The sequence below is a fragment of the Marmota monax genome, unplaced genomic scaffold, assembly GCF_021218885.2.
Source record: "Marmota monax isolate L192 unplaced genomic scaffold, Marmota_monax_Labrador192_F-V1.1 WCK01_AAM20220418_F8-fsc00171, whole genome shotgun sequence".
Taxonomy (NCBI): domain Eukaryota; kingdom Metazoa; phylum Chordata; class Mammalia; order Rodentia; family Sciuridae; genus Marmota; species Marmota monax.
The window spans coordinates 786008-797053 of record NW_026694658.1 but is presented as its reverse complement, the minus strand read 5'-3'; the positions used below and the strand labels follow the sequence as shown (position 1 = coordinate 797053).

The 11046-nt window shown below is 42.7% G+C and overlaps 1 protein-coding gene across 1 annotated transcript in view; it reads left to right on the top strand.

The window, feature by feature from the left end:
• The first annotated feature begins 4384 nt into the window (after window positions 1-4384).
• Aatf (apoptosis antagonizing transcription factor) overlaps window positions 4385-11046 on the top strand; it is a 108798-nt gene continuing 102136 nt past the window's right edge. The window contains exons 1-4 of the mRNA XM_046423231.2: window positions 4385-4645; window positions 5663-5854; window positions 7929-8357; window positions 8954-9091. Of these exons, the coding sequence (XP_046279187.1) occupies window positions 4555-4645; window positions 5663-5854; window positions 7929-8357; window positions 8954-9091 (850 nt within the window). The 5' untranslated portion in view covers window positions 4385-4554. The remainder of the gene's footprint in view (window positions 4646-5662; window positions 5855-7928; window positions 8358-8953; window positions 9092-11046) is intronic.

Genomic DNA, 11046 nt, shown 5'->3' with positions numbered 1-11046 from the left:
TGTTTAGATAACTGGTGTGGTATTTGATGATTTCAGTTGACTAGAGGGAAGCCCTGAGGGGTACTGAGTGGGTCTCAGAAGCTAGAAGAGAAGCAGGATTGGGCTGATGTATCTGTTTTTGCCTTGGCTGTGGCTGAACTCCTCCACTAATGCCAGCCAAGCTTTACTCCATGGCTTCCCGCTGCTATTAAATACAGATTTGTACTCTGTGGATTTAACTGATACAGTTGAAGAGATAATTGTTGATAAGTTAATATAGAATTTAAAATAGAAATGAAATCCATGGCTAAAAAAAAAATGAGTGGTCCCAGCCTGTGATTAGGCATGAGATCCAGAGCATTCTCTCTCCCCTTCTCTCTGTACATGCAAAACTGGGCTTGGGAATGTCAGATACTTGTAAATATAGTTAGAGATGTTCCTTTTTAGTTTCAATTCATTTCCCATAGTAATCCTACTTTCTAATTTGGGGGTTTGAAAGATAATGTAAAATGAATGCACAGTATAGCTAGAAATGAAATACTTTAATCCCTTTCACAGAACTGATATGAAATTGTTATTTTATAGTATCTGTTACATTTGAAGTTCCCCAGAAGAAAAACTATTTTGTCTGGCACAAGATACATAGTAAGTTTCTCTGAAAGATGAAGAAAAATAACTAACAGAAAAATCAAATTTCAACTGGGAATTGCCAGTAGATTCTGAAAAGTAGTTCAAGTCCTTCCAAACCTTCATTAGAAACGGAAAGAATTTGAATATTTTATCTACTATGAAATACTTGTGCTTGGGTCTATGTATGTGTTTTAATATCAGAGGCTATTATTAGAGTTCCAAAATTTCTTTTCCATATCACCTAGGTTTCAGTCTGGCTTATTTATTTGCTTATTTTTTTTTAAATCAAAGTTTTTACATTAAATAGTGTGTAATTTCCAGCACTGTTTTCGTATTTTGTTAAGACACAGCCAACTTTATCTTTCCTGCAGAGAAGGCTTTAAAATGAGCAATATTTCACTGCATCCCTATGATGGCTTATCAAATGCGAGAGGGGGCACTATCAGGGAGGAATCTGGCAGTGTTCTTTCACAAATAAAAAATTATGAAATACAAGGGAGACTTTGAAACTCCTATCCTCGGCATACACCACATTTTCTTCATCTGCTTTATATGCAATCACCGAATCGGCTTGTTTTTGCCCTTTTCGCATTTATATACATTAAATCATAGCTAACTTATTCATTACAGCCACCACCTCTATCCCCTCCCCCTTAAAGACATTCATTTAACTGAACGTATGCTCATCGGGAGGCTGCATTTTCCTATCAAGGCTGCTGAATTATTTAGCAGCTTTATTGTGGTATGGGGTATTTGATAAGAAGTGTTTCAGAGTTGGGTACTCGGTGTGGATTCAATTCTAACTCCGTGGCAGTCTGTCCTCTCAGCTCGGTACTGTGAATCCTGGCGAGTACCAGAACAGTGGCAATGCTCAGCAGTCTAATTTGATGCCAAAGGCCCTGGAAGAAAAGTTCTAGAAATGGCAGGGTCTGATCCCCTTCTCTTCAACGCCGGCGCTGCCACACTTCTTGCCCTAAAGTGCAGGGAAGCGCTACACCGTCCTCCGCGGAGCTCCCGGGAGAGGCGCGCCAGCGGAAGAGAAGCAGCACTGCGGTCCCCTCTTGCCCGGGAGGTCAGCCTCCTCTCAGACCCAGTTTGGCAGCCTGGTTTCTCCCTGCGGCCATCTTAAGGTCGCCACTTCTATGCCTCCTGCCACCTGCCCTCAGGATTCCAGCGTCGGGAAGCTGCCTTGGGCTCCGGGCGAAGGAGCTTCAAAAGCTCACCCATCCAACTTCTCCCGGCTGGCCAGCCAACACTAGGCAATTTTGCTTTGGTGAGGGACAAGTTGGGGAAAGAGCATGAGGAGAACCTGGACAAGCATCGCCACGGGTCTGGGACCTGGGGTTTGATGAAGTCTGATAAGAGAGACAGGTTGGGATCTGGTTTTCCCCTAAACTCTTGAAACTTCTGGTCAAGCAAACAGTTGGTGGGAATGTCTAACGTCACCTCTGCCCATTCTCTGATGCTCCTTACATCTGCCTGCTACTTTGCAGCTAACTTAGTAGGCAGGGGGATTGTGAGCCAGGAGAAACAGGAGAACCTCCTGCCTTCTCTCCAGAGGACAGTCTTTTTTTGGAAGACTGCTCCTTTTATTCTCATCTCTCTGCTCACCTCATCTGCTCTCATTTCTAGAGCACTCAGAGGTGGAAATTTCTTCCAGGGAGGTATAGTCTAAAACATTCCCTCCTTTAGTCTACCTTCTATTTCCACCCCCACCCCACCCATCTTGATATGGAAGCCCTTCCTCCACATCTCAAGAAACTAAAATGCAATTAGGGAGGGACCCTCAGATGGAGCATTTGAGAGGTTTCTCTTCTAAGCCTATGTCTTAACTTCTCTCAGTTGTATCCGAAGTCCTAGAATTCTTTCTTCTAATTTCTTACTCTCAGTATAGGGTAAGAAAGCAGGGGAAAACATTTTGGGAATGTGTACGACAGGAGTGCTCTTGATTCTTTCCTAAAAAGAATTCCCAAGTCAATAGAGAGTAGGACAGAGAAGGGAAAGTAGTTAAGCAGGTCTTTGGCATTTTCTGCTGAGTGTTTGCCCAGCCCAGCCCCATATGAGCTACCAGTGTCCTTTTTGATTGATATTTAGAGGAGGTCTCTACCCTGCCTCACCTCCCTCTCCCTTTTTTCCTTTCTCTCTATCTGGAAGACCAGATTTCTAAGCACTATTAGTGCCCCAAATAGAAAGGGAATGGTATTGGGGGAGTTCATTTTCCAAATGTATAATGGAAGAAACATTTTTGAAGCCAGAGTAATAGCACCTTGTGGAAAATTGAAGAGCATATTTTTGCTCTAGAGGCCCAGATGCAGGTACAAGACTGAAATTATACAGGATACATTTAAAAACCAAAACTTGCACTCATAGCCTGAGTCTTCTCACAGATGGCAAAAAGAGGTTTTCTTCATCTGCGTTCCCTTGCATAGCCTGGCCTTCTTTCCCTTCCCTATCTGAGGGGGTTACCCTAAGACAGGGTTTCCTTACTCTCTGCAGCTATGGTTGACTTCATTGAAGAGCCACATAGAACAGGGATGTGGGGAGGGACTAAAGTCCCTCCTTTCATTGCTTGATCTGGGGGTATACGAAGACTTTGGGTTCTGACATAGGAGACATTGGGGACCTAAAAGCTGCTCAGGTTGTTCAGCTGTGGGGTCTAACTGGCTCAGACAGTACTCAACAAGAGGCACTTCCCTTTCTTAGTGCATCCCTAATGTCTTTTTTTCTGGATCCTTTTGAGGCAGTTTTTCTATTTAGCTGGTTCTAGGTCTTTGCAAGTGACCTCCAACAGATACTGGAAGGATAGATCACTTTGTAGTCTAGTCAGTCTTATCATTCTTTATTGCAGTTTATGTTTACATGTTTGTCTGTCCCCCTAGGCTGATCACTGTGGTAGAGAAGCTAACTTACTCATCTTGTATCTCATCTAGCAGTGCCTGCCACATAGTGGGCAGTCAGGGAAAGCTCAATGAAGAGAAGACATTGTAAAGGGGCTGCATCTTTCCATGTGTCTGGGTGCAATTATATCTGTTCTATTGTCTTTATATTTTGAGTCTACCCCTCTAAAAGTGAACCTGAGTTTTTTAGATTTTTAAAAAATTTTCACATTTATGCCTCAGTTTCAGGTGTCTGAGTACTCCTTCATCTCTAAGTAGTAAAGATATCAAATACCGAGCGTGCACTAGAATAATCCCCACTTCACCCCTTTTCCTTGCTCAGGCAAGACTGCTTGGAGAAGCTACAGAAACCATCTCTATTTGTGCACATAGTGATTCCTAATTATTCCTACTTATAAAGAACCCAGTAGTTTGCCTCCACTTACACATACATATACATCCCTGACATAGGATTTCCATATCCCAGCCACCCAGGAGTGGGAAGCGTATTCCCGGACTCAGATTCCTCTAAATTATGAAAAGCCAAATCTCTTTTGGGTCCCAGTGCATGCCTCTGTGAGTACGCACCCAAGGTTTCCTTCTTCCCAAAGCAGCCACCGTGGGCCACGGTTACACTACGCTTTATTCTTAAACGAACCTCACACAAAGCTTCAGGCATATTTTGTGCAAGGGCACAAGGGCTGCGCGCAACGCAATCAACGCTCCGAGCCAGAGGCAGTCACGTGCCACCGCGCGCTCCCGCACCTCTCCACACGCTACCTCGACGCACGCGCACGCGCACACGCGTTCGTAGGGCCACAATCCCTTAAACCTTCCGCGCGCTTCCGCCTTCAACCTAGCAACGCCGTAGTGACACTGCAGGCCCCGCCCCCTCCCGCGCGCGCCTCCCGGAAGTTGCCGATCTGGAGCTGAGCGCCAAGCTCCGCGCGGTCCCTGGCTGTGTTGCGGAGGAGTGTCTGACCGAGAGCTTCTGGCCTGGGATAGAGCGTTCGGACAGGGGCTAGGGCCGCACGTTCACGTACACAGCGCGGACCCGGACCTGGTGACGATGGCGGGAACGCAGCCCCTGGCCCTGCAACTGGAACAGTTGTTGAATCCGCGACCGCGAGAGGCGGATCCAGAGGCCGACCCGGAGGAGGGTGAGGCCTGACAGGCGGGCCACGTGTCGAGCTGTGGGCTCTGCCTGGCGGGGATCGGGGTGGCGTGTGAGGGGTTTGCAGCCGTGACTCGCCGCCTCTCCTACTCTTTTAGAGGAAAATTGCCTCCTTCGAGGGTTGCCCCCGGACTCGGGAGGAGAACTTCGGCTTCTTTCGACCTGCCCTCTAGATTTGGTGTCCCAGTGGGTGGGCGGTTCCGGACTCATCCCCAGCACTCCAGCCAAGAGCTGGTTAAAGTTGGTCGAGGGCTGTTGGAGGAAACCAGAGTGTGGCAGCAGGCCGGTAGCAGGTTGGAAATTATCTTTCAGGAAGTCCTGACGGGCACTGACCTTTGGTGGAAGAAGTGCTCATCAGTTTTTGTTTTTTGTTGTCTGAAGTCAGGCCGCCTCTAAAAACTTGCTTGGAGAACGAAGGAAAAAGTAGTATTCCCTGATTCTGTTTAAGCCTCTTTAGGTCTCAAGATGCTTGCTCGGGGGCTGACAACATACCACTGTTCTGTAAGCTGGATGTTCAAGGTCTAGCTGGGAATAATCCTGCTTTAGACTTAGGTCAGAGAAGTGTGAGGAAGGGATAATAATGAGGGATAAATGTGAGTCTGAACCGTGCCTTAGGAATATCAGTTGAAGGAACCCGGGGCTGTTGAGCCAGGATAGGGAGAAGGAAACTCTCCGAAAGAGGGGTGGAGTGAAGATAGAACTTGATGGCTGATTTAAGATATTGGAGTCGGTGTCTACATGCAAGGGGAATTAGACTAATTTTACAGGATCCAAGATAGTAAATATAAATATAGATATGTATTCACTATTAGAAGGAGTCAGCCTTCTGTTTAGAAACATCAATAAGATAAGTGATCTACCTGGAGAAGTAATGCGTTCCCTATTTCTGGAACTTGATGGGGATTTTTGTAGAGGGCATTGGAGTATGAATTGAAAGAGTTTAACAGAGGTCTTATTAATGTTCTTCCTAACCTGAGACTCTGATTACTTTTCCCTCTCCCAGCCACTGCTGCCAGAGTGATTGACAGGTTTGATGAAGGGGAAGATGGAGAAGGTGATTTCCAGGCAGTGGGTAGTATTAGAAAACTGGCATCAACCTCCCTATTGGACACAGACAAAAGATATTCTGGCAAGACTACTTCTAGAAAAGCTTGGAAGGAAGACCATTGGGAGCTGACTTTGCCAGGTTCATCTGGTGAGTGAATTTATTTGCATGGAGCTCTTTCTTCCCTAATTCTTCAGGATAAATCTTTTTTTCTTTTTTCTTTTAATTTTTGATGCTCTGCAAATCTGTGTGTCTCTATCTGTTAGAAGAGAGCAATGATTTGGTATTTGGAAAAGATCTAGAGGTTTCTTCATTTCACTTCACCAGGAATCTAAAACCCAGAGTGATCAAGTTGCTATATTTAGGTTCATATTAATGGTTCACCCTAAAATGGTGTGAAAGAAAAGGTAATGCATACTGGAAAGGATTATTTGTCAAAGAAGTATGGTATCTAATGAGCATGTTTGGCTCAGTTGTGGCCCTTTCCCTTTTGTTTTTCAGGTCTTATATTGACAAGTATATAGTATTAGTTATTTGTGAAACTCATATTTTGTCCTTGTAAGAATAACATAATGCTTCCCTCTTCCCTGTAAAAAAGTTGGGAGGATATGAGCTTACAGTTTTAAATAATTGTAAGTTGCTCATGGTGGAAAAAGGGGCTGGATATGGTGATTATTTAGGATACCATTTGTTTTCCTTTAGGGAGGTCAGGAATGCCATATTGAGAATCCACAGACAACATAAAAAAAAAACAAAACTATCATTTGGGTTATGATATCTATGATTTAGTCCTTGATGTAATTCTGGGAGCTTCTGATAAGCTCATTTCATATTCTTTGTCTAGAGACTGATGAAGGGACCAGTCATGAGACAAATATGATAATTTTGTAGAACTCTCATCACATGTCATCCACTGTAGATCTGAGAGCCTGGAATACAGTATATCCTCAAAAAATATTGTCACCATTATTGCTACCTGTATCTTTTTATTTAGTACTCTCAGTAGCTCCATTGTTATTATTTATCCCCATTTTACAGATGAAGAAAGTGAGGGGCCAATTAGTTAAATAACTTGTTCAGAATCATATGGTTTTTAAGAGGAAGAGCCATGATTCAGAAGAGACAGTCTGATTCTAAGTTCTGTAGTGTTTTTAAATTTTTTGTGGTACAAGGGATTAAACCCAAGGGTGCTCTATCACTGAGCTACATCCCCAGCCCTTTTTTAATTTGAGGCAAGATCTTGCTTAGTTGCCCAGGATGGCTTTGAACTTGTGATCTTCTTGCCTCACCACCTGAGTAGCTGAGATTATAGGCGTGTACCCAGCTCAAGTTCTAAACACTTAACCACTGTGTTGTTTGTTTCTTAGTCTCAGAAATGGTGTACATTTAAAGAATTTAAAAGATTATTTGATGGTTTTGCACTTAGTTTTTGTATTTATAAAAGTATGTATATTCCTTGCAGTGCTGGGGATTGAACTCAGGACCTTGTATATGCATCTATATATTTTTGGGTATCAGAGATTGAACCTTAGGGGTACTTAACTCTTTCTTAAATTTTGAGACAGGGTCTTGCTAAGTTTCTGAGGCTTCTGTCAAACTTGGCGATCTTTCTCCCTCAGCCTCCTGAGTTGCTGGATTGTGAATGTATGCCACCATGCCCATTCTGTATTTATGTTTGACAGCATTGTCTGTGTCTTTAAGTATACGTATATCTGTTTTATTTCATTTTTTGATACTGGGGATTGAAACCAGGGCTACTTAACCACTGAGCCACATTTCCAGTTCTTTATAAATTTTATTTAGAGAAAGGGTTTCGCTGAGTTGCTTAGGGTCTTGCTAAATTGCTGAGCCTGACCTTGAACTCATGATTCTCCTGCCTCAGCCTACTGAGTAGCTGGGATTACAGGCATATGTAATCACACCCAGCTTCCTTATAGTCTTCCTAAATTCACTTGTACCAGAGTTAATATTTGTCTCTCCTTATGGTTATTGAAATTTTGTCAAAGCGCTTTTAATTCTTCCTTGTAGAATATTGTCTTAGAGTTAGACCCATGTTCTATTTATAGCATTTTAGTAGTAATAAATATTTGTTGAATTGTGTACCATAATAAAATTTTCCCCCTATGAGGTGCCAAGTTCTTCAGTTGAAATGAAAAAGATATGGCTTGGTGTTTTTCTTCAGGTAACGCCCATTTTTTTCTTTTTTCCCTCCCATCTGGTTCAGATGATGAAATATCTGAGGAAGGGTCTGGAGATGGAGATTCAGAGGGACTGGGTCTTGAGGAATCTGATGAGGATGACGCGAGTACTGCTGAGGAACAGGATTCTGCGGACAATGGGGAGAGCAGCCTGGCAGGGAGGAAGAAGAGTAGAAGCCTCTCTGCAGAAACACCAGGCTTCAGTTTCCAGAGCATTAGTGACTTTGAGAAATTTGCCAAGGGAATGGATAACCTTGGGAGCAGTGAAGAGGAAGAAGATGAAGAGGAAGAGAGTGGCATGGAAGAAGGTGACGGCGAGGAAGACGGGGAGGGTGAGAGTGAGGAAGACAGGGCTGGAGACAAGAGCAGTGAAGATGATGGTGTGGTGATGACCTTCTCCAGTGTCAAGGTTTCTGAGGAAGTGGAGAAAGGAAGAGCAGTGAAAAATCAGATAGGTCTGTATGTGGTTTTATTGGTTACTTGTTTTTCAGAAATATATGCATTTTTTTTAGATGTTGATGGATCTTTATTTTATTCATTTATTTATATGAGGTGCTGAGAATCGAACCCAGTGCCTTGCACATGCTAGTCAAGCACTCTACCACTGAGCCACAACCCCAGCCCCAAAGTATATGCATTTTGGCAACTTTTTTTTTGTTTGATTTTGGCTGGTCTGTCTCTTTGGTGTTCTTCCAATTAGTTTGTGACATGCCTCACTTACCCAAAGGCCTAAAGCCCTGTTCCACCATGCTTAGCCAGCCGTTTCTGCACTGAGCTGCTTAGCTGGTTCTGCTCTAGTACTTGTGGCAACTGTGGAAGATTGAAGAAGAGAGTGTTTTCTTCTTTCCTTGGGCTTTAGATTTCCCTTTTTTATAGCAAATATTTGCTTCCAAGATACGGAATTTATTTTCTAAAATAAAGAGTGTTTCCATGGCATGAAACTGATAAAGCTGTGTTGCTTAGAGACTGGTATGATTTCCTGTCCCTCCCCTATCCTTATTCCAGAATATTTTATAACTCAGAGGTGGGGTCCTCTTTTCTTCTTTCTTAGCACTGTGGGACCAGCTCTTGGAAGGAAGGATCAAACTACAAAAAGCTCTGTTGACAACCAATCAGCTGCCTCAACCTGATGTTTTTCCTGTTTTCAAGGACAAAGGTGGCCCAGAGTTTGCCAGCGCCTTAAAAAATAGTAAGATTACTTATCCCATATTGGGATATTTAGAAGCAACTACTGAGGCACATTGGGATATATTGGGATAAATGTAAAGGAAAAAGAGAATATTTTATTTTAATGATATTATGGTATAGAACAGTGGTTTCTACTCTTCTAAAAATAGCATTATGATCCATTCATCAAATGACACTTTTGATTAAAATGGATTGGTTGCTTGAGCCTTATCTAATCCACTTTCTTCTTGCCTGCTCTTGTCCCCATTCTCCCCTTGCTTTCACAGTTGCTTCCTTTTTTGGAGCGGGGGTTCTGGAGATTGAATTCAGGGGCACTCTACCACTTAGCTACATCCCTAGCCCTTTTTATTATTTTTTATTTTGAGATAGGGTCTCACTAGGCTGGCAATGAATTGTGATCCTCTTGCCTCAGTTTCCATGCTGGCTTTTAAGTTATTTCTTTAATGCTTAGGGAATATTATTTGAAAACCCACTGGTGTAGAACAAAAGGCAGAGTATGAGTGATTAAAGTCAGTTCATTCAAGTTGTTTGTATCATGTATTTAAAAGATGCCTGCCTTTGGGAGGTTTTTTAGAATAACATGCTAAAGTGATCTTAGATCTTCCTTTGGGTGGCAAAAAGTGAGGATAAGTGATGTCTGCAGAGGGAGGAATAAGTTTTGGGAAAAAATACTGAGCTATAAAGTCAGAAGAATTCTAGGGAGAAAAAGAATTTAGAGATTATTTGATTCCAAATTCCCTCATTTTACAGATGAGAGAACTGAGGCCTAGAGAAAATGACTTGCCCAAAGTTACAGAGCTTGTTCATGAATGGCAGAGACAAAACTCCAGCTTTTGTGCCTCATGATCTAGGAGACTTTCTTCTGCACCACACTGCCTCCTGTGTGCTCAGTGGCACTGAAGGACTGGGCATAGGGAGATTTGGGGTGAGTGTTCTGTGGTTGGAATCACTATTTTGTATTTGCATGCTTGGACTTAGTATTTTCATTTGCTCTTTAAAACTGAGATCCAGGGCTGCTTGCTTGCACAAGGCCCTGGGGATCTCAGTTAGTAGAGTGCTTGCCTTGCATGCACGAGGTCCTGGGTTCAATCTCCAGCACCACAACAAAACAAAACAAAAACTGAGATCCAAGTCTGCTGACATACACCTGTAGTTCCAGCTGCCTGGGAGACTGAGGAAGAGGTTACCTTAAGCCCAGGGGTTTGAGGCCAGGGTAGGTCACATGGCAAGACCTTGTCTCAAAAATTTTTAAAAAAACTTATGGAGTTAAGAATTGCAAGGGACCTTGGGAGGATATCTAATTTGACATCTGTCTCTACGTGGGACCACTTGAAACCGTTTAAAGTATGTGTATAGGATTTCTAGGAAAGGGAATTTTGTGAATGTTTAGTGTATAGGAGAATATCAGGTTTAATTTGGAATGACTTCCTAGGGTCCAGTTGTTAGTTTTTGTGTCCTGACATGCTTGAAATCTGTTTTCTATGTGAAAAGTCTGGGCAATCCTTCTAAAACCCTCCTGTATCTATTGTGAGGGTGGGTCTTTTATACCCCTGCCCCAGCTTTTCCTTCTTCCTCAAAAGAGATGATACAGGGGCTGGGATGTGGCTGAAGCCGTAGCGCGCTCGCCTGGCATGCATGCGGCCTGGGTTCGATCCTCAGCACCACATACAAACAAAGATGTTGTGTCCACCAAAAACTAATAAATAAGTATTAAAAAAATTAAAAAAAAAAAGAGATGATACATTGATGGTTTCACATTTTCTGAGATTTTTGGAGCACTTCTCTGCTATTTTTAATGCCCTAGTACCCTAATTTCTGGAATGCCTTTGAATGAGGTCTAAACTGCTCTGGATTACATATCTTAAATGTTTTATGATAAAGGTCTTTTCCATTTTGTTGTTCATTATTAGTCTTACTTGAGTTTTTTCTTTTTTTAAAAAAATTTATCTTAAAATA